Below are 24,925 nucleotides of genomic sequence, written 5' to 3'. Positions count from 1 at the left end.
TGGTGTTGGGGGAGAGGGCAGTACTGCAAAATCTAGGGGCTTAGGTTTTAATGCTCTTAGACAAACAAAGACCTTGGGCTGCGGTAGTTGGGAGTTGAGACTGAGACTACCCCCTTTACCACAGCCTAGACTCTCAAAAAGAAAAAAAAGTCCATTCCCCATCATATGTGTCTAGCCATTGGATAGATGAAAAAAGTCTTTCCTAATAAGTAGTAATCATAGGATTATGCCAATCATTAAATAACATGTTTTCTTAAAACACACAAGGAACATTTATACAATAAAAAATGGCCAAACAGTGGGCAATAAAGCAAGTCCTACCGTATACCAAAGAATCAATGGCATACAGACTAAGTTTTCTGAGTAAAATACAACAGTCAACAAAATTAGAAATCTATAACAAAAACAGAAAAAAAGAATCCATTTGGAAATTTTAAGACGTAGTTAAGTATAATTCATGGGACAAAGGAGAAATCATAAGAAAAATTGTAAAGCATTTAGAGTCAATCAACAGTAAAACACCAAATATCAAAAACTTGTGAGATATAGCTAAAGTAATTCTTAAGATAAATTTATGCTTTCAAGTGCAGTCATTAGCAATAAGTAAGGATTTAAAACAGAACCTGTGGAGTATATATACTTTCCCCTATTCCTCTCACCAAGGACAGGTGCAAACCCTGGACTTCATATGTAAAACAAACATAAGAGACTCTGCAATGAAGAGAGAAGAAGGAAACTTGAGGGGCGTCTAGGTGGTTCAGTCAGTTAAGCATCTGACTTCAGCTCAGGTCATGATCTCATGGTTAGTGGGTTCGAGCCTCGCATTGGGCTCTGTGCTGACAGCTCAGAGCCTGGATCCTGCTTTGGATTCTGTGTCTCCCTCTCTCTCTGCCCCTCTCCTGCTCTTGTTCTCTCAAAAATAAATAAATGTTAAAAAAAATTTTTTTTTAAAGAAGAAGGAAACCTGAGACATAAGGTATGACGCAGTGGTGAGTTCCTTGGGTTTTCTTTTTGCCTTATATATTCCAAACTTCATGCTGAAGAAGCCAGCAGCCTAGAAACATGAATGAATGAGTGCAGACCAAATAAAAAACAGAAGTCTGCTTTCTCTAATCAAAAGACCAGGAAAAGCGCAGCCTAGTAAGACACAAAACTTTAGACAGTAACTTCTCTGCTCCAGCCAAACACTAACTACACACAAAAAAATGTGGACCCACTCACACCCAAGCTGGGTAGGGGATGTAGAGTTGTATTCTCACAAAGCTGAAATTAGGTGCCCCAGCTGGTGGTTTTAGAGCATACGAAATAGGAAACCAGGACCTTTGTGCTATCTAGCCATGACCTCTCTCTCACCATGTGGTTTTTAATGGAGACCACACAGGGAGCCTAGACTTCTGCCCCAATCTAACAAGTGTCAAGATAACCATTTTACTTCCCACTGTGGTAGTATGAGGCCTAGTGTAGGGTCGAGACTCACCATCTCGTCTTCGTAATGAGACTACACCCACTGTGGTATCAGTGGAAAAGAAGTAAGGAACCAGAACTCCCACCCCTTCTCAAGAGTAATGAGGAGCTGTCCCCCTCAAGTATCAATAGAGGCTGAGTGGAGATATGCTTCTATCTCCACTTGGCAATAATGGGGCAATGCCCCTCCCCTTCCTCTATTGGAGCAGTGTAAACAACAACAACAACAACAGCTAAAACAGATGATTTAAGGTTCAGAGTTTCATAACATACAAAAAGTCCAAGACTGCATGAAAATCACCCATCATACCAAGAACCTAAGGAAACTGAATTAAAAAAGAAAATCAGTAGATGCTAACACCAAGATGACAGAATGACAGATATATTAGAATTATTAGACTAAGATTTAAAAAAGCCATGAGATTGGGGTGCCTGGGTGGCTCAGTTGGTTAATTGTCCAACTTAATCTCAGGTCGTGATCTCACAGCTCATGAGTTTGAGCCCCGTGTTGGGCCCTGTGCTGACAGCTCAGAGCCTGGAGCCTGCTTCTGATTCTGTGTCTCCCTCTCTCTGTTCCTCTTCTGCTCATGCTCTGTCTCTGTCTCTCAAAAATAAATAAACATTAAAAAAATTTTTTTAAAGCCATGAGAAAAATGGTTTTAGTGAGCGATTGCAAACAATGAAAAAATAGAAGGACTCAGCAGAGAAATAGAAGGTCTTAGAAAGAAATAGAAGTTATAAAGAAGAACCTAATAGAAATTTTAGATCAGAGGTGCCCGGGTGGCTCATTTTGTTCAGTGTCCAACTCTTCAGTTCAGGTCATGATCTCATGGTTTGTGAGATCAAGCTCCATGTCGGGTTCTGTGCTGACAGCACAAAACCAGCTTGGGATTCTCTCCTCCTCTCTCTCTGACCCTCCTCCACTCATGCACATGCACTTTCTCTCTCAAAATAAATATACTTTAAAAACAAATTTTAGATCAGAAAAATACGAGTGTTATGAAAAGCTCAATGAATGGGCTCAACAGCAGAATGGAGGAGACAGAGGAAAGAATCAATGAATTGGAAGATAGAACAATAGAAATATCCAAACTAATATAGAGGAACTAGACTAAAAAGATATGAACAGAGGGGCGCCTGGGTGGCTCAGTCGGTTAAGCCTCTGACTTCAGCCTTCATGATCTTGGCGTTCCCGAGTTGGAGCCCTGTGTCAGCTGTGTGCTGACAGCTCAGAGCCTGGAGCCTGTTGGAGATTCTGTGTCGCCCTTTCTCTCTCTCTGCCCCTCCCCGACTTGTGCTCTGTCTCTATCTCTCAAAAATAAATAAACATTAAAAAAAAAAAAGATATGAACAGAGCCTCAGAAGCTTGTGGGACTATGACAAAGATCTAACAGTGTCATCAGAGTCTCAGAAGGAGAGAAAGAGGATGGGCTGAAAAAGTATTTAAAGAAGTAAAGCTCGAAAATTCCCCAAATTTGTGAGAGACATAAACCTACACATTGAAGAAGCTAATCAAACTCCCAGTAGGATAAAACCAAAGAAATCCATATTAAGAAACATAATTAAACTTCTGAAAACTAAAGACACAGAACAAAATCTGAAACCAGGGGAAAACAATTAGAATGACATCAATTTATCATCAGAAACCATGGAGGCCCCAAAGGAATGGCATAATATTTTTAAAGTGATAAAAGAATTGTCACCCAGAATCCAATACCCAGAGAAAAGATATGAAGGGGAAATCAAGACCTCAGTTGAAAGATGACTGAAGGAAGTTCTCTAAAGAGAACTGAAAGTGATAAAAGAAAGAACCTAGGAACACCAGGAAGGAAGAAATAATATGGTAAGCAAAAATTTGGATAAATAAAGTAAGCTTTCCTTCTCTTTGGTTTCCTAAATTGTGTTTGACACTTGAAACAAAGTATAACACTGATGCAGTTCTAAAGGTATATTGAGAAAATATTTTAGGCAGTTTTAAACAGGGAAGGCAAAGGGACAGAAAGGGAGATAAGATTTCTATACTTCACTCAAACAAATATAATGATGATATCAGTAAGAAGTAATGTATGTATAATGTATTGCCTAGAGCAATCACTAAAAAAATCTATACAAATAGATACACTTAAATGTATTATACATAAAATGGAATTCTAAAGAATGTTCATGCAATCTATAGGAAAGCAGAAAAAAGAAAACAAATGAAAAAGAGAGGACAGGCAACCCCTAGGAGACTTAAGCCCTAATATATTAATAATTACATTAAACATATCAAGAGACAGATTGCAGAGTGGATTTAAAAAACATGACCTAACTATATACTGTCTACAGGAAACTCAAAATATAACTATATAGTCAGGTAAGATGTAAAAAGGATAGAGAAAGATGTATTATGCACATATTCATCAAAAAGTGGAAGTGATTATATTAGCATCATATAAAGTGGACTTAACAAAGTAAATAACCAGAGACAGAGAAGTTCATTATATGATGATAAAAGAGTCAACCCACCAAGAAGACCTAGCAATCCTAAATATGTATGCACCAAACAGCAGAGCTGCAAAATATGTGACGCAAAAACTGATAAAACTGAAAGGGGGAGTAGACATGTTCACTCAATTATAGTTGGGGACATAAATTCCTGTCTCTCAATTTATAGAATAACAGGTAAGATAGAAAATCAACAGGTATGGGGCACCTGGGTGGCCCAGTTGGTTAAGCATCTGACTTTGGCTCAGGTCATGATCTCACGGTTCATGGGTTTGAGACCCGTGTTGGGCTCTGTGCTGACAGCTCAGAGCCTGGAGCCTGTTCAGATTCTGTGTCTCTCTCTCTTTCTCTTTGCCCCTCTCCCACTTGCAGTCTGTCTCTTTCTCCTTCAAAAATAAATAAATATTAAAAAAAAAAGGAAGAAAATCAACAGGTATATAGGAAAACTCAACAGCACCATCTGCCTACAAGATCTAATCAATATTTATTGAACACCCAACAATAGCAGAATATACATTATTTTCAAAAACCCACAGACCACATACTAAAATCATATTCTGTGTCATAAACTTAACCTCAACAAATTTAAATGAACTAAAATAATGTGTTCTGTGACAATAATAGTATCAAGCTAGAAATCAATAATACAGAACAGGAAACACTCCAAACACTTGAAAACAAAAAGACACACATTTTTTTTCTTTAATGTTTTATTTATTTTTGAGAGGGAAAGAGTGTGAGCAGGGGTGGGGCAGAGAGAGAGGGAGACACAGAATCTAAAGCCGGCTCCAGGCTCTGAGCTGTCCAGAGCCCAATGTGGGGCTCGAACCCACGAACTATGAGATCATGACCTGAGCCAAAGTCAGACGCTTAACCGACTGAGCCACCCAGGCACCCCAAGACACACTTCAAAATAATCCATGGGTCAAAGAGGAAGTCTCAAGGGACATACAAAAAAATACATTGAACTGAACGGAAATAAAAACACAAGGTAACAAAGTTTGTGGGACGTAGCTAAAGCACTGCCAAGAAAATTTATCACACTAAATGCATACATTAAAAAAGAGGAAAAGTCTCAAATCAGTAATCCTAAATGCCACTTTAAGGATTTAGGAAAAGAAGAGCAAAAATAACCCAAATCAAACAGAAGGAAGAAAATAATAAAGATAAAAGTATAAAGTAATGAAATGAAAAACAGAAACAAAAGGGAAAACAATCAGTGAAACAAGTAACATAGCTGGTTATTTGGAAAACCGACAAACCTCTAGTAAGACTGACCAGAGGCCGGTGGTGGGGGAAGAGAAGAGGCACCGCATATTATCAATATTAGAAATGAAATGGGATAACATCACAGATGGTACAGATATTAAAAGAATAATAGATATTATGAGCAACTCTACATACATAAAATTGACAACAAAATGGACCAGTTTTTTGAAAGACACAAACCACAATTCATCCTATAAATAACATTGCCCTGTAACTATCAAGGAAATTGAATTCATAATTTGAAATCTCCAGGATTTCAAAGACAGTTGAAACTATCTCCAGATAGTTTCATTGAAGAATTCTACCAAAAGTTAAAATAATAACTAACGCTAATTCTACACAATCTTCCAGAAAATGGAAGAGGAGGAAATACTTCAATTCATCTTATGGCGCTAGTGTTACACTGATACCTAAAACAGTCAAAGACAGTACAAAAATAGAAAACTTAAGGCCAATGTTTGTCATGAATATAGACACAAAAGTCCTAACAAAATACTAGCAAATAGAATTCAGTAATACATAAAAAGAATTATACAACATCATGAAATGGGATTGATTCCAGTATTTGAAAATTAATCAATGTATTCTACTACGTTCATAGTCAAAAGAAGAAAAAGCATGACAACAAAAGAACAAAAGTATTTGACAAAATTTAACACCAATTCATGATAGAAACTCAGAAAAATACAAATAGAGGGAACTGCACCCTGATAAAGGCTAACATACTTAACGGTGAAAGATGGAATGCTGTACCCCTAAGGTTGAGAACAAATGAATGAGGTGTTCTCTCGCCACTCTCATAAACATAGAGCTGGAAGTTCTAGAAAGTGCAATAAAGTAAGAAAAGGAAATAAAAGGCATATAGATCTGAACAGAAGAAATAAATCTGCCCCTATTTGCAGATGACACGATTGTAGAAAATATCAAGGAATATGCAAAACTTATAGAAAGAAAAAGTGAGATCATAGGATGAAAGGTAATCGACAAAATCAATTATACTTCTATATACTAGTGATAGATACATGGACATTGATACTAAAAATACAATACATCATTTACAAGTGATTTTTTAAATGAAATAGTGTATATTTAACAAAACTTTTTTTATCACTTATGTGCTGAAAACTATACACTGTTGAATGAAAGTTTTAAAAGTCTTTGTACATGGAGAGACATTCTGTATTCATGGGCTGGGAGATTCAACATAGTTAAGATATCATTTCTCCCCAGATTGATACAAAGATTGAATGTAATTCTTATCAAAATCCCAGAAAGATTTTTTTGTACATATGGACAAGACTATTCTATTTTTTAAAGATTATTTATTTATTTATCTTGGGGCAGAGAGAGAGAGAGAGAGAGAGAGAAGCCCAAGCAGCCTCTTCACTGACAGTGCAGGGCTCAAACTCACAAACTGTGAGATCATGACCTGAGCCAAAGCCAAGAATTAGACACTTAACCAACTGAGCCACCCAGGTGCCCCAAGACTATTCTAAAATATATATAGAAATGCAAATGAACTAGAAAAGCTAAAACAATTTTGGAAAGGAATAAAATGGGAAGAATCAATATGGTTAATTTCAAGATTTATTATATAGCTACATTAGTTAAAATTGTGTGGTGTTGGTGGAAGGATAGACACATAGATCAATGGAATGGAATAGACCCATCCAAATGTGCCTAATGATTTTTTATAAGATTTTGTTTTTAAGTAATCTTTACATCCAATAAGAACTTTACATTCTTAATATCCAATGTGGGGCTCATACAACCCTGAGATCAAGAGTTTCACGCTCCACAGACAAAACCAGTCAGGCACCACTGCCTAATGACTTTTTATAAAAGTAAAAAATAAATTTATTGTGGGAGAGGTAGCCTTTTCAACAAATGATGTTAGAGCAATTGAATATCTGCAGGCAAAAAAAGAGAACTTTATACATATCTTATACAAAAATTTAGTCATATCTTATACATAATAATCTCATAACTTATACAAAAATTAACTCAAAATGGATCACAGATTTAAATGTAAAATGTGAAACTACAAAACATTAAGGAAAAAAGGAGAAAATCTTCAGGAATCTAAAGTTGGGTAAAGAGCTTTGAACACAAAAAGCGTAAGCCATAAAAGAAAATAAACTTGACGAATTGGACTTAATCAAAATTAAAAACTCTTGCTCTATGAAAAACTCTGTTAAGAGGATGAAAAGACCAGCTACATAGTGAGAGAAAATATTTGCAAATCACAATCTGACAAAGCAATAGTATCTAAAATATATAAAAAACTTTCAAAACTTAACCGTAAAAAATACTTCAAACAATACAGTTAGAAAATAGGCAAAAGACATGAAGAGACATTTTACCAAAGAAAATACACAGATGGCATATAAAGATATGGAAAAGTGTTCAACATCATTGGCCTTTAGAGAAGTGCAAATCAAAACCACAATGAGATATCACCACACACCTATCATTACCCACATATCAGAATGGCTAAATTAAAAATAGTGAAAACACCAAATTCCAACAAGGTTGCAAAAAACCTGGATCATTGATACATTCCTTCTGGAAATGTCAAATGTTAGAACTTCTGGTGGGAATGTCAGATGTCAGTCTAGAAAGCAGTGTGGCAATCTCTTTAAAAATAAAATATGCAAAGCACCATGTGATCCAGAAATTGCACTCCTGGGCCTTTATCCCAGAAAAATGAAGACTATATTCACTCAAAAACCACTATATAGTTTATACACCTTTATAGACAAAAACTGGAAACAACCCAGATGTCCTTCCATGGGTTAAATAAATGTACAGCCAAACCATGAAATACTACGAACAAACTACTGGTACACGAAACAATCTCAGTGGTTCTCCAGAGAACTGTGCTGAATGATGAGGCCAATCTTAAAAGGTATATACTGCATAATTACATTTATAGAAGACTTTTGAAATGACAAAGCATAGAAATGGAGAACAGATTAGTGGTTGTCTGGTGTTAAGAAGGAGGATGGTGGAGGTGACTCTAAAAGGGTAACATGGGTTAAAAGAATAACCATGATCCTTCTGGTGATGAAATGATCTGTATCTTGACGGTATCAATGTCAATTTCCTGGTTGTGATATTTTACTGTAATTATGCAAGATGCTACCACTGGGAAAAAATGAGTACAAGATAGCTTTCTTTATTATTTTGCACAATTACATGTGAATCTGAAATTATCTCAGAATAAAAAGTTTAATTTGATATATTCTATTCTTAAAGGGGAATAAGCATCTTTGGTAGTAAGAAGAGTCATGAAACTCAACACCACTGGATAAAGCATTACTGTCTGCTCACGAGTGAAAGAAAGGACACCAATTAATGAGTCCTCTGCACAGAGCCCACAAATTAGACTGAAACTGTGAAGGTAGCTGTGAAAACAGAAAAAAAAAATTCTTTCTGGAGACCATGAGTACCCTTTGCAGTATAGTGTCTGTCATCTTCCCCTCAGATTCTTCTTGAGATTACTTCATGCAGAGAACCTCTTCTATCCAATTCATCTAGAGTTAAGCTGTATAAAAGAAAGTTTCCTCTTGCTAGTGGGAGTTTGTTAACAGTGTATAAGTCTCCTAAGAAGATGAAAGAGGGCTTTGACCATTTCATTTTTGAAGCTTTGAGTGTATTAAAAAATGCACACATGCCCAAAAGGTTAAAAAATTGTTTAATTATGGTATGTGTTAAGGTCTATCTTTAATAAAATGGTTCTCTTAATGAACATAAAAAAGATTAAAGTAAATGAATTAAATACTTAAGAAGCTACTTAAACAACAGAGAACCCCAAAGACTATAAAAAGACAGAATTAAGAACAAAAATTAATAAATTGAAAAATAAGCATTAGAAAAGAGCTACAAAAAAAAAATCTGCCTGCTTATTTAAAAGACTAACAAACTAGACAAACTTCTGGCACAAGTGAGCCAAAACAAAACAAACCCAAGAATACAGTGTTAGGAAGAAAATGGGGCTTTACTACAGATAGAGTATATTTTTGAAAATTATACAAAGAATACTTTTGAAGATTCTGGGAAGACAGGAGAGTAAGAAGCACCAGGAATCTGTCTCCTCCTCAGGACAACACTTGCACTGCCACATTTTATCTGATATAACTGCTTTGAAACTCTGGAGTCTATGGAAGGCTTGCAACTTCCAGGAGAAGATTTGGATTGCAAATTAAGATTAAGTTTGGTTAATTTCAGATCTTAACACAGTAGCAGCTGCTCATCCCCCATCCCTCTAGGCTTGTGTCAGGGAGTCATGTATGTGTTCCTCTAGTAGCTTGCTGGAGCCAGGGTGAGCTAAAAGGACCATGTCCTTCAAATATAGTGGATCTGTGCTCTGTTTGCCAATTGTTGCTTCTGATCACAGAGGTGCAGATAAAGAGCCTCCTCTCTCCATTACATTGTTGTAAGGCCCTTCCTCTCTGGTTGAAGAAACTACCGGAGATTTAAAGGGCAGTATCCTTTTCCCCTCTTTCCTAGGGCACTTAAAAACAACTGTAAATAAGGGGAAAAGTTGAATGTGACCATGCATGTCCAGGGAAAGGCTCAGAAAAGACCTGAAAAGACCTTAATTTTACACCTCAGCCTGACCTTCAGCACAGAGACAGCCTACAACAATGACAAAAATAAACAAAAACAATAACAAAAAAACCCAGTATACCCTGGGAAGGGGGAGAATCTAATTTCCAGATTTATCCCATTATTAGATTCAGATATCAATGTTCAACAACAACAACAAAATAAGGTGTATAAAGAAACATGAAAGTATAGCCCATTTAAATGAAAAAAAAATCACAAGAAACAACAGAGTTGGTGAGGATGTGTAGAAGAAACTCGCATGCACTGTTAGTGGGAATACATATTGGTTCAGCCACTGTGGAAAACAGTATGGAGATTCCTCAAAAAATTAAAAATAGAATTAGTATACGATCCCGTAATTCCACTATTGGCATTTACTCAAAGAATATGAAAACACTAATTCGAAAAGGTATATGCACCCCTATGTTTATTGCAGCATTATTTATAATAGCCAAAATATGGAAGTAACCCAAGTGTCCATTGATAGATGAACGGATAAAGAAGATGTGATAAATATATACAATGGAATATTACTCAGCCATAAAAAAGAATGAAATTTTGCCATTTGCAACAACATAGATGGATCTAGAGGATATAATGCTAAGTGAAATAAGTCAGAGAAATACAAGTACTATATGACCTCACTCATGTGGAATTTAAGAAACAAAACAAAGAAACAAAAAAGGAGACAAACCAAAAAACAGACTTTTAACCCAAACAAACTAGTGGTTACCAGAGGGAGGTGGGTGGGGTGATGGGTGAAATAGGTGAAGGGGATTAAGAGTACACTTATGATGAGCACTGAGTAATATATAGAATTCTTGTACCACTATACTGGTGTTTTGTTTTGTTTTGTTTTGTTTTGTTTTGTTTTGTTACATATTTGTTCATTTGGGGTGGGGAGAGTGAGACAGAGAGAGAGGGAGAGAGAGAATCCCAAGCAGGCTCTGTGTTCACAGCAGGGCTCAATCTCATGACCCTGAAATCATGACCGGAGCCGAAATCAGGAGGCAGATGCTTAATTGACTGAGCCACCTAGGTGGCTGTACCACTATATTGTACATCTGACACTAATATAACACTGTACATTAATTGTACTGGAATTAAAAGTAAGTAAATAAATTTAAAAAACAAGGAACATCTCAAATCAACAATATAGCTATACAACTTAAGGAATTAGAAAAAGAAGAACAAAATTCCAAAACTCACAGAAGAAAGGAAATAATAAAAACAAAAGGAGAGGTAAGCAAAATACAGAATAAGAAAACAATGAAAATCAGTGAAACCAAAAGTCGTTTTTAAAAAAATCAATGAAATTCACAAACTTTTAGCTAGATGGACTAAGAAAAAAGAGAGAAGATGCATATAACTAAAGTTAGAAATTAAAATGGGGCTATTACTACCAATTATAACAAATTAGAAATATAAGAGGGTACTATGAAAAATTGTTCACCAACAAATTAGACAATCTAAATGAAATGAAAAAATTCACAAGGATTCAAAACTACCAGACTAAATCACAAAGAAAGAAAATCTCAATAGAACTTTAACTAATGAGGAGAGAGTAAATCAGTGATAAAAAAAAAAAAATCTCCCAACAAAGGAAAGTTCTGGGCCTGATGGCTTCACTGGTGAATTCTACCAAATACTTTAAGAACTAATACCAATACTACTGAAACTTCCCCAAAAAATTGAAGAGGAGAGAACATGTCCTAACTCATTCAGTGAGGCCAGCATAATCCTGACACTAAAGCCAGACAAGGTTGCTATAAGAAAACTACAAACCAATGTCTCTTATGAATATTGATGCACAAATGCTCAACAAAATACTAGCAAACCAAATTGTGCAGCATATTAAAAGGATTATACACTATGACCAAGTGGTACTTTTTCTTGGAATGCAAGATGGCTCAACATACAACTCTGTCAATATAATAAATCAAATCAACAGAATGAAGAAAAAACCCACATAATCATCTCACTTGATACAGAAAAAGCATTTGACAAAATTCAAGAACTTTCATGAAATAAACACTTAGCAAAGTAGAAATAGAGCGAAACTACCTCAAAATGATAAAAGCCATATATAAAAATTTCTCAGTGAACATTATACTTAATGGTGAAAGACTGAAAGCATTTCCTCTAAGATCAAGTACAAAGCAAAGATTCCTGCTTTCACCACTTCTTTTCAAAATAATAATAAAAGTTCTAGCCAGAGCAGTTAGGCAAGAAAAAAGAAATAAAAGGCATCCTAATTGGAAAGGAACAAGTAAAATGATCTCTGTTGCAGATTATATGATCATATATGTAGAAAACAAAGATCACACACACACACATACACACACAATTGTTGGAATAAATGACTTTGGTAAAGCACCAGGATACAAATTCAGCATACAAATAGCAGTTGCATTTCTATATACTAACAATGAGCAACATGAAAAGTGAGTTATAAATGAATTCCATCAAAAGGAGTAAAATATCTAAGAATTAACTTTACCAAGAAGTGAGGTGCCTGGGTGGCTCAGTCGGTTGAGCGACCGACTTCAGCTCTGGTCATGATCTTATGGTTTGTGAGTTCCAGCCCTGCGTCAGGATCTGTGCTGACAGCTCGGAGCCTGGAGCCTGCTTCTGATTCTGTGTCTCCCTCTCTCTCTGTCCCTTCCCCGCTCATGCTCTGTCTCTCTGTCTCAGAAATACATAAACATTAAAAATTTTTTTTTTGAAAAGAAAAAAGAAAAAAAAAACTTAACCAAGAAGATGAAAGACTTGTATAATGAAAACTACAAAACATTGCTGAAAGAAATTAAAGATGACACAAATGAATTGAAACACATCCCATATTCATAAATTGGAAAAGTTAATATTGTTAAAATGCCAATACTACCCAAAGTGATCTACAGATTCAATTCTATCACTATCAAAATACCAATTTTTGTTTTTGCAGAAATAGAAAAACCCATCCTAGAATTCATATGTAATCCAAGACACCCCAAATAGCCAAAAAATCTTGAAAAAGAGCAAAGTTTGAGGTCTTTTATTTACTTTTTTCAAAACTTACTACGAAACTAGAGTAATCAAAAAAGTATGTTGGCAGAAAGAGAGACATGTAGAACAATGGAATAGAATAGAGAGCCCAGAAATAAACTCTCACACATATGGTCAAATGATTTTTGACAAGGGTGCCAAGACCATTTAATAAGGAAAAGGCAGTCTTTTCAACAACAGGTGCTAGGAAAACTAGATATCCACATACAGAAGAAAGAAGTTGGACCTAACACTATATGTAAAATTAATTCAGGATGGATAAAGAACCTAAATGCAAGACTTGAAACAACAAAACGCTTCGAAGAATATAAAGGACAAAGCTTCATGATGTTAGATTTGGTAATGATTTATTGGATAGGATACTAAAGGCACAGGTAACAAAAGAAAAAAAGAGAAAGAAAGACAGAAAGACAGATGGAAGAAAGAAAGAAAGAAGGAAAGAAAGAACAAAAGAAAAGAAGGAAGGAAGGAAGGAAGAAATTGGACTTTACGAAAATTTAAATATCTTGTGCCTTAAAAGACACTACCTACAGAGTAAAAAAGCAGCCCACAGAATGGGAGAAAAATATTTACAAATCATGTATCTGATAAGAAATTAATATTCAGAATATAACAACAAAAACCAACCTGATTCAAAAATGGACAAAGGACTTGAATAGAACTTTCTCCAAAGATCTACAAATGGGTAATGACCACATGAAAAATGTGCAACATCACTAATCATTATAGAAATGCAAACCGAAACTACAATGAGATATCACCTCTTACATATTAGGATGGTTTCTATAAAAAAACAAACAAACAGAAAACAAGTGTTGACAAGGATGTGGACAAATTGGAATCTGTATTTGGTGGGAATGTAAAATAGAACAGTCACTGTGGAAACTGCTAGTTCCTCAAAAATGAAAAATATAATTATCATATGATCCAGCAATTTTACCTCTGAGAATATATCCAAAAGATTTGAAAGCAGGGTCTCAAAGAAATATTTGTACACTGATGTTCATAGCAGCATTATTCACAAAAGGTAAAATGTGTAAGGAATCTACATGTCTATTGACAGAATGGATAAGCAAAATGTGACATGTATACAACTGAATATTATTCAGCCTTAAAAAGGGAAGAAAGTCTGACATATGCTACAACATGGATGAAATTTGAGGACATTTTGCTAACTGAAAGAAGCCAGTCACAAAAAGACCAATGCTGTATGAGGTACCTAGAGTAATCAAATACATAGGGATAGGAAGGATCCTCTGTCCAGTAGGAGGGGGAGAATGGGAATAATTAATAGATATAGAGTTCCAATTTTAGAAGATGAGAAGAGTTATGGAGATGGAGAGTGGTGATGGTTGCACAAAAGTGTAAATGTGTTTGGGGCACTTGGAGGGTTCAGTCAGTTGAGCGATCAGTTCTTGATTTCAGCTCAGGTTATGATCTTGTGGTTTGTGGGATCGATCCCCAAGTGGGACTCTGTGCTGACAGCATGGAGCCTGCTTAGGATTCTCTCTCTCTCTCTCTCTCTCTCTCTCTCTCTGCCACTTCTCTGTGCACGTGCACACACCCTCTCTCTCTCAAGATATATAAACACTGAAAACAAATAGTAATAGAGGTACCTGGGTGGCTCAGTCAGTTGAGCACTCGACTTCAGCTCAGATCATGATCTCATATTTTGTGAGTTCGAGCCCCACATCGGTCTGTCTGCTGTCAGAGTGGAGTTCGCTTGGGATCCTCTGTCTCCCAAGCTCTCTGCCCCTCCCCTACTAATGTTCTCTCTCTCAAAAATAAATAAACATTAAAAAACACATTAAGATTATAAATAACAATAATCAAGTGTGAGTGTGTATAATGCCATTGACGGTACACCTATGGGTAGATGGTAAATTTTATGCAATGTGTTGTTACCACAATAAAATACAGACATTAAAAAAAGAATATTTTGCCATTTGAAATATTTTCATCTTTTGAAAACAAAGATCACAGAGTTTTATAACATACTACATAGGCATGTATGTTATCAAATTGTATTATCTTTGCCAAAAATTGCCAAAAATACTGAAGATGAACCTAAGTCTACATGAAACAAAAACTGAGAAACAAATTAAACACCATGGAAAAGGGGAGACAAATCCAGAAAATGAGACATTCTATAAAACAATTGGCCTGATGTCTTCAACAAATCAGTGTCATAGAAAAAAAGTATGTGGGAGGAAAACTGTTCTAAATGAAAAGAAATATAAGAAACATGAGAACCAAATGCAACATGTGGTCTTTGATTGGATCCTAGTTTGAACAAAACAGCTACAAAATAAATTTTGGAATAATTGAGAAATATTAAATGTAGACTGGACATTAGATGAATTAAGGGATTACATTTAATTTATTATACACTTGCTAGATTGATAAAGTTATTGTGATTATGTAGGAAAATGCCATGTTTTGAATTTGTATACTTTAGGGGTAAAATATCATGATGTTTGTAATTTACTTGAAAGTATTTCAGCAAACAAGAATAGATGAAACAAATATGACAATATTTAACTATTGTTAAATCTAGTTGATGACTATGTAGTATTCATTCAGTATACTAATCTCCATAACTTTTTATGTATTTCAAATTTTTCATAGCAAATATTAAGCACATACACAGAGTAATGCTGCAGTGAAAAACCTGGTACATACCTTGGGGCTCTATCAATCACTCTAAGGTCTGCTAAGCCGTATGCTAGGCAAAAGATCTAGAACAGTATTGTTCAAATTGCAGATTGCGACTGTGTAGTCATTCCTAAAATCAATTGAAGGGGATTGTGACCAGTATTTTTTTTAAGTTTATTTATTTTGAGAGAGAGAGAGACAGAGCACGTGAGCAGGGGAGGGGCAGAGAGAGAGGGAGAATCCCAAGCAGGCTCCACACTGTCAGCATGGAGCCCGATGCAGGCCTCGCACACACAAACTGTGAGATCATGGCCTGAGCCAAAACCAAGAGTTGGACCCTTAAATGACATAGCCACTCAGGCGCCCCATGACCAGTAATTTCTTACACATGAAATAGAATAGAAAATATCTAAGGGTTTTCAGTTATTAAGGATGAATATTACATGGAACTTTGTTTTAATCGTATGTATCAGTTACTTTTATATGTGTGTACCGATTATGATGTGAAGTCCGTTGTTTACTATAACTTGTATGCAAAAAGTTTAATAGGTCGCTCGGGTGGTTCAATATTTTCCACCAGAAGTCACTAATAATGGTGCCTTCTCAAGTTTCAAGTTAATTTCTCTTAAATTTCTTTGACAATGCTTTGTTAGCTGCACCAGGGTTATCTGATGGATGACCCAGACGTGTTCTCATTTTCTTTGTTTTGATTTTTCTAGTAACTATGACTGAAGTTTTACCAAAGGAAAAGAAACAGAAAGATGAGAAGACCTTAATTCTTGGTCAAGCTGTGGTGGACCTTCTTCCTTTACTGGAAGGTCAGATGTGTGATTTGCTCAATAGCAGATATAGCAAAGCTCATAAAATTTAGCTCCAGTGAAGTCCCTCAGTGAATTTGAGGGACTTAATAAAAAGATGAGCACATTTATCTCTGCCTAACCTTTCCTTCTATGACTTGACTTTGCCTTCTTCTTGCAGGAGAAAGTTCATTTGAAACAATAATCCCCTTGCACCCTGTGCCAGGCTCGCCTTTAGAATCTCTTCGATCAGGTGCTAAGGTAATCAGAGTTTTAAATCTCAACTTTCAGCTAGCCGTTTAGTCTACCAAGTCTATTTGCTATAAAGGTTCAATTTATTTGAGTCCAGTTCATCAGGTGTCTTCTTTTCACAGGCACACATAGCGTTAAGTTCTGGGAAACAAAGATAAATAAGGCAGAGTCCTACTTTACGAGTCCATAATCTACACACCATGGATTATAATCAGTGTGATTAGATGGTGGAATGGGGCATGTGGGCACAGAATAGTTATTGGTTATTTTGCCCAGGGGTACATGTAAGGAAGGCTTAACCATGGAAATGCCTCTTGAGCTATGTCCTGATGGATTAAATTGAATAATACATGAATGCACCTAAAACACTTTCTGGCATAGTGAGCCTGAATTGGTAGTCTGTGCCACTGGTGTCTTCTGGGCTTTGTTTTCCATTCTTCCTGGGGATTGGTAGCTTCTTGGGGCATTACTTTTGCCACTCTGGTGCAAGTGCACTCACTTTCAGCAGATACCCAGGTGCCTTCTGTTTTGCACAAGTAAAAGAGAGAGGAAGGCTCAAATGACCCAACTATTTCAAATGCAGTTCCCTAATTAACCATTACTGTAGGTCCTCCCTGCTTCTTGTTGATTCTGACCTTGGAGCTGCCATAATCCACTCCTGCATCTCCTGTGGTTCTTTCCCTCTTATTTAGGCTGTGGTTGGTTTCTTCTCAGTTTTTGTTTGTTTGTTTTTGGTTTTGTTTAATATCTGATTTAATTTGCTCTCTGTCTTTCTAAGATTACTAAAACTATGTAGTCTAGTGATGGCATTTCTTATTTTCCAAGGATATTATAGCATTATCCTTTTATTGGCTCTAAAGATATAATTTAGTATTTTTCTGTCATTTCATGTGATTTGTGCTAGAAAGAGGTATATATTTGAGCTCAGTCTGCCTTTCTTGGTTCCATGTCCCTGCCTATGTACCGTTGATTTTCCTTACATATCTTTAGAAGAAAAGGTAGTCAAATGGATTATTAGTCCTTAGGATATTTGCTCATAGTATTCCTGTGTTCACTTGTTTTACACACTCAGTGAAAAAATATGACAATTTCTATTTGTTTGAGAATTCTCATTTTATTTTATTTATCAAGTTTTATTTATTTAAGTAATCTGTATACTAAACTTGGGGTTCAAACTCATGACCCTGAGATCAAGAGTTGCATACTCTTCTGACTGAGCCAGCCAGGCGCCCCCAGAATTCACACTAATTTTATATTTAAGCATTACACTGATTATTCTCAAGACTCAAAGAGTAAAATGATATAAACCTGTTCTTGGAAAAGAAGTTCCAATTCATCTTCAAGTATTCCTTGTCTTGATTGATTGAGTGATACAAATTAGAAACCTTAGGGACATTTTACTTATCCTTCCAGAGACATATTGATTGATCAGAGATATGACATTCTTCAATGCCTCTCTTTCTTAAAATCTGCTTTCCTTTGGGGTGCCTAGGTGGCTCAGCTGGTTAAGTGGCTGACTCTTGCTTTAGGTCATGATTTTGCCGTTCGTGAAATCAAGCCCCTTGTTGGGCTCTGCACTGACAGTATGGAGCCTGCTTGGGATTCTCTCTCTCCCTCTCCCTCTCCCTCTCCCTCTCCCTCTCCCTCTCCCTCTCCCTCTCCCTCTCCCTCTCCCTCTCCCTCCTTCTCTCTCTCTCTCTGTCTCTCTCTCTCTCTCTCTCTCTCATGGACATGTGCTCTCTTTCTCTCAAAAGGTAAATAAATAAACTTAAAAAAAATTCCCTTGGACCCTAAATACAACCAATCCCCAAATCTGCCTTTTAGCAAATCTAGCCTTTTATATCTTCTAAGTCCTCTGGACTCTCCTTAGCTTTATCTCCACTCTTTATTGCCTTATAATCTCTCATTGGAACATTACAAGTAGCCTTGTAACTACCCTTGCCTCCCCCAGTTTCGCCTTCCCATGGGTGGAAGGGTGTTTGCAGGGTGGCTTACAAGGGAATATGGTCACATCTCATCCCCTGCTCAGTACTATGTAGTTCATGGATTCCCCCCACTGCTTACATGTTAAGGTCTAGATTCCCTAGCAGTCATGCAACAGCTTTTATAATAGGAGTCTGACACTTGTTCAGTCACATCTCTCAGACTCCCCTCATTATGTTTTATATTATAAAATCCTGAACTACTTACATCTGAACTGAATATACCATGCTATTTCAATCCTCTTTTACATAAACTCTTCTTTTTGTTCAGAATTATTTTCTTTCCCTTTCCTGCTTATCTAAATTGCAAACTCTTACTCATTTTGTAAGTCACTTCAGACGTCACCATTTCTCACTTCTCCCCACCCCAATAATTAATTATTCACTTCCTCCTTGGTGCTCCTTGACTAGGGACTAGGGCATTTTATACAGGTCTCTTTTATAGCATTTACCATAAATCATGGAATTATAATATGAATCCCATAATAAAAAGAGCCACATCTCCTTTATCTTTATATTCCTTTTTTTTTTTTTTAAGTTTATTTACTTATTTGAGAGAGAGAGAACATGCACGTGTGTGTGCGAGGAGGGGCAGAGAGAGAGGGAAAGGAAGAATCCCAAGCAGGCTCCATGTTGTGAGCACAGAACAGAACCCACGTGGGGTTTGATCCCATGAGCCATGAGATCATGACTTGAGCCGAAATCTAGACTTGGACGCTGAATGACTGAGCCACACAGGTGCCCCTATCTTTATATTCCTAATGCTGTGGTAAAGTGCCTGGCATATAATTAGCAACCAATACACATTTTATTTTATTTTACTTTATTTTATTTTTATATGGAATGCTTCATGAATTTGCATGTCATCCTTGTGGAGGGGACATGCTAATCTCTGTATTGTTCCAGCCAATACACATTTTAAAGCTACTTTTTATGGTATCCTGTGTGAAAATGTCAGATATATACATATGTTTCTATATCTGTATCTATATCTATCTATCTACATGGGTATATACATATATATTTGAAAAAACAGTTTTCTTGTTAAAAAGCACGTTGCCAAATCAGAATTTATATTGGAGATATAACTTGGAAATTTCTCATTAGTGGAATACAAAATTCTTTAACAATAATATCAATTATTCTTATTAATGTTGATTCCTAAGAAATAAAATTAAAAAATGAACAAATTATCTTTCTCCTCTCTAGTTGAAAAAGTCATGACAGCCCTATTTGGATATATCACTAACATCAAATCCTTGGCAGCTCTTCTGAAAAATTCATTTTTGAGCTCGTTCATGGGACCAAGAAATACTTTCTCATCTGTGAAAAATAGAAATATAGTAAAGAATATGATTTTCAAATACTTAGTAAAAAACCTAAAATTTTAAAAAAGTACTACATTTAAATTACAAAAATAGTCACAGAATATAAACTAGCAAAAAAAATCAGCTCAATCTCACTCATGTGAAACTACTATTAACATTTCATTATAGAACCTTCTGATTCCTCTTCTATGTGTATTTGTATACATGTGTGACCTGAGTATGGTAGAGGGGAAAGGCCTCTAGCTTAGGAATAAGATTCTCATCTAGGCTATAGTTCTAACTTATGGGACCTAGAGAAAGTTATTTGAAGCCTCTATATGGAAATAATTAAACTTGACCTTCTTACCTTGAATAGTGATATGAGATTCAAATGAGATAATGAAAAAAAGGGTGGGGAGGCCTCTTGCATTTGCAAAATGCTGCATAATTTTATTCTTTTCCAGCAGTGCAGTCTTGAAGTTAAAGTATTTGTGGCAGAGCCCTTATTGACCACAGCACAGATTTTAGGAGGCAATCTACTGAAGGTCACATTGGAGGCTGCCTACTCTGTGCCTGAATCTTTCATTCCAGTAGGGCCTCTGCAGAACTACATGGTTGGTCTGCAAGTTCCATCAGTTGGAGAGGTAAAGCCCTACAGCCAGATATTTAGATAGATTTAAACACTCATATGGTCATCTCTTCCTTACCTGCTAAGATTTCATTCAAAGCAAGCTCTATTAATTGAGGAAATTTATTTTAGGCTTAAAAAAATAAAGTTTTCTAATGTTTTATATATAGATATCTATAGTTTACATGTTATATGTAATATACATTGCATATAATTTGTATCAATAAATACATATTTATGGTGGAAAATATGTAAAACATTTTAAAATTGATAATTTTAATATATTGCTACACATTACTTTTATGCATATATTTTGTGGATTTTATACAATGTACTTAATTATATAAAACTTTCTCTTAATTTCAGGTTATTTTCTTAGTCCAAATTTCTATAGAGTAATTATATATAGATTTTTTGAGGCTCTTGATAGATATTTCAAAGTTGCTTGCTAAAAGGTATAATTAGTTAATACTCTCAGATGTTCTATTGCAATTTACATTTCAGCATAGAACCCTCCAATTCCTCTTCACTATTCACATTCCCACCAGCAGTGTAAAGGGTTCCAATTTCTCCATATCCTCATCAATATCTAGTATTTTCTGGGTTTTTTTTGTTGTTGTTGTTTGTTTTTTTGATAATACTTATCCTTACAGATATGAAGTGGCATTTCCTTGTGTTTTAGATTTGCATTTCCCTAAGGACTGATGATGTTGAGCATCTTTTCCCCTCCTTACATTGCCATTTGTATATCTTTTTGGGGGAAATGTTTATTCAAGTGTTTTGCCCATTTTTGAATCTGGTTGTTTTTTGTTGGTTTTAAAAGTACTTTATATATCCTACCTATTAATCCCTTATCAGGTATGTGACTTGTAAATATTTTCTCCCATTCTTTACTTTGTTGTTAGTATATTTTGCTGCACAAAATTCCTAATTTTGATGAAGTCCAATTTATCTATTTTTTTTTCTTTTATTGTCTCTGCCTTTGGTGCCATAACCAAGAAATCATTGCTTAATCCAATGTCAAGAGGTTTTCCCCCCTGTGTTTTCTTCTAAACGTTTTATAGTTTTAGCTCTTAGATTTAGGCCTTTGAACCATTTTGAGTTAATTTTTGTATGTGGTTTAAGGTAAGGATATAACTTGATATTTTTGCATGTGGATAATTAGTTTTCTCAGCACCATTTATTGAAAAGACTGTCCTTTCTCCATTGAATGGTCATGGTATGCTTAATTTTGAAGTTTTTGCTAGCATTCTCATTTCTGTGGAGGAGCAAATTTTCAGAGGTCCTTACTCTGCCATTCCAGAAATGCCTCTCTGTCACAAAAGTTCTTCCCAAAGAACTAGAATTGTTGAGTTATAGGGTATGACAATTTTAAACTTACTGGATTTTAAATTTACTGCAATATTGCTTTTCACAGTTATACCAATTTATACTTCCATCAACTATGTATAACAATACCATACCCTTTACAATATTGCCAGTGCTTGATATTTTCAGACTGATTTTGCCAATCTGTGTTTTAAAATGATATCTCATAGTTTTAATGTGCATCTCAATTATTATTAAGTTTATCTAGCATGTTTTTATATAAACATTGGATTTTCTAATTTTCCTTTCTACAAATTGCCTATTTACATCTTTGTTAATTTTCTTTTACAAGTATATATTAGATAAATTATAGATAGGAAAGTGCCTATATTGTTAACCCTTGTCAGATTTGTTTTTAAAAAGGTAATTTTTAAAAAGGTATATCATAACTCTCATATAAATATAAAATGACGAAAGGGTTTTAAACCAGTTCAAAGGAGAATTGGGGAAAAAAACACCCATATATAAGCAATCAGGAATGTTGAGATGAATTTCCTAATAATTCTAAACTCATCATCAGCCACAGGTCAATAATTGATTATATCTCCACTGGACAAAATATGTTTGCATATCTATGGACAAGAATAACTTGCATTGTTACTATTTTTTTTTTATAAATTAAAGAATTATAAAACAGCACAAATACAGAATCAGATAATCACAAAAGGAAGGGTCTGTTAGATAATACCCAACATTACACTGAAAATATACTTCAATAAACTTTTTTGTTCATTTTGAACTCTTTAAAAAAACTTCCTGATGTATGATAATTTATTCTGTAGAAAGACTATCCCATTTTGTTCAAGAATGGAACTCTGAAGATTGGAGGGGAAAGAGAACCTGTTCCCCGGCCTAAAAAATGGCCAATTGCCAACATTCTGGCTCCAGGAGCTAATGACATTCCTAATGCTTTCATTACTGGTGGGCCCTATGAGGAAGAAGAAGGAGAACTCAATCACCCTGAGGTGAGAGAATTATGTACTTTTTTTTGAGACAAACTAAGTGCATAGACAGATGGTAAGACGTTTTTTGAATCACTCTAATTTATATAAATCTGTTACTTGTTAAAATAAAACAATTGTCTAATTCTGATGAAAATGTCTCCTAACTTCTTAAGTTCAACAAACAAAATAGTTTATTAAATTCAAATTTACTCTTTATTTTATTTTGAATTTATGAACTTTTGAGAAGGCAATAATATGATCATAGTCATGCATATAAAAGCAAATATATATACTCGAAGAAAGAAAGACTCACAAACAAAAATATTTAGAAGAGCAAAGTTTCCTTGCAAAGAATGCAAAAAGGAATAGATTTCAGAAAGACTGACTCAGACATCAGCATAGTAAAAGTCAGGGATAAAATTGTTTTTCTTTAGGAAGTCCAGATTTATAGAAAGTATTCAAAATATTGTTATTTTCAGAACTAGAACCTGTCAGGAAGACACTGCTATTTTTATTTTCTCTGAGGGTGTAAATTTATTTATTTATTTATTTATTTATTTATTTATTTATCTACTTATCTATTTAGTTATTTATTTCTATTTTTCTTAAAGGTTTATTTTTAACTGAGTATATAGAGTGCTTAATCATATTAAAAGCAGGGAAAATGTCAGTTTTGATTTATATACACACATATGTACATACAGTACATACATGTATTCTTTCCTTATTGGTGGCATACTCATACTGTTTTTTTTTTTTGTTTTTTTGTTTTTTTGTTTTTTTTCATGCTGTTTTGCAACTTGCTTTTTAGTAGATCTTGGTGATTTCCACATCACTACTTAAAGAGCATTCTCATTCTTTTTCTTTTTTCCTTTTTTTTTTTTTTTTTTTTTTGAGAGAGAGCTAGAGTGCAAGTGGGTAAAGGGCAGAGGAAGAGAGGGAGAATCTCATGCAGGCTCCATGCCCAGCTCAGAGCCCGATGTGGGGTTCCATCTCACCACCATGAGATCATGACCTGAGCTGAAATTAAGAGTTGGCCGCTTAACTGACTGAATGACCCAGGCGGCCCATCATTCTTTTTCTTTCTTTATTTGTACTTGCTGTATGACATGACATTATATAGACACACTTAAATTCACTTAACCAGTCTGCTATTGGTGATCATTTAGGTTGTTGAAATTATTCTTTCTTTTTATTCCTCCCTCCTTTCCTCCTTCCATCCTTCTCTTTCCCTCCTTCTTTCTTTCTCTTTTTATTTTCTTTCTTTGTTTCCCTGTTTCTTTCTATTTTACTGCAACTTATACTTGTCAAGAGCATAGAAAATGCTGCAAACATACTGGCAAATGTTTCTTGAATGAGCTAATAATCATTAATGGAAAAATTCAATAAAATTATTTGTAAAATGAGGATGGTTGAATTATTTTAAGTATCTGACTAAATATTTTAAATAGTTGAAATAAATCTGGCAATATTTGAAAACCACTGTGCAGTATCTTCTCTCATCATTGTGATTAGTGAATATTCATACTGTTTCTTGATTTATACTTTCATTTAGATCAGAAACTTTATTTTACGTATTTAGATCTTATATTTTAGTTTATTTTTAAATTTTGTTTGTTTCAAGTTTTTATTTAAATTCCAGTTAACATATAGTGTAATATTGGTTTCAGGAGTAGAATTTAGTGATTCGTCACTTACATATAACACCTAGTGCTCATCTCCAGTGCCCTCCTTACTACCCATCACCCATTTAACCCTTCCCTCACCTACCTCCCCTCCAGCAACCCTTAGCTTGTTTCTGTAGTTAATAGTTTCTTACGGTTTTCCTCCCTCTTTCTTTTTTTCCTTCCTTCCCCTATGTTCTTCTGTTTTGTTTCTTAAATTCCACATATAAGTGAAATCATATGGTATTTGTCTTTCTCTGACTTATTTCACTTAGCAAAATACAGTTTATCTCCATCAAATGGCAAATTTCATTTGTTTTGCTGGCTGAGTAATAACCCATTATATATATATATATATATATATATATATATATATATATATATATATATATATATAATAAAACATATATATTTACTTTAGATCATTAGCTCTCTGGTTGCTCGCTTGA

General features: G+C 35.0%; 1 protein-coding gene and 1 non-coding gene across 8 annotated transcripts in view; one reads left to right on the top strand and one right to left on the bottom strand.

Moving 5' to 3' along the window:
• Positions 1-24,925, top strand: part of CFAP70 (cilia and flagella associated protein 70) — a 101,815-nt gene that overhangs the window by 4,854 nt on the left and 72,036 nt on the right. For 6 of the 7 annotated variants that reach the window (XM_042907502.1, XM_042907503.1, XM_042907505.1 and 3 more), the window contains 4 exons: positions 16,254-16,352; positions 16,513-16,592; positions 20,337-20,516; positions 22,651-22,833. In XM_042907502.1, coding sequence (XP_042763436.1) covers positions 16,254-16,352; positions 16,513-16,592; positions 20,337-20,516; positions 22,651-22,833 — 542 coding nt within the window. The remainder of the gene's footprint in view (positions 1-16,253; positions 16,353-16,512; positions 16,593-20,336; positions 20,517-22,650; positions 22,834-24,925) is intronic. The other variant, XM_042907504.1, reaches the window with a different exon arrangement.
• On the bottom strand, positions 19,398-19,499 carry LOC122202891. Its single transcript, XR_006194946.1, has one exon. It is a non-coding gene; the product is annotated as a U6 spliceosomal RNA (small nuclear RNA).

This window comes from Panthera leo, chromosome D2, assembly GCF_018350215.1.
Source record: "Panthera leo isolate Ple1 chromosome D2, P.leo_Ple1_pat1.1, whole genome shotgun sequence".
NCBI lineage: Eukaryota > Metazoa > Chordata > Mammalia > Carnivora > Felidae > Panthera > Panthera leo.
The sequence above is the reverse complement of the archived record's forward strand: the minus strand, read 5'-3'. Positions and strand labels throughout refer to the sequence as shown.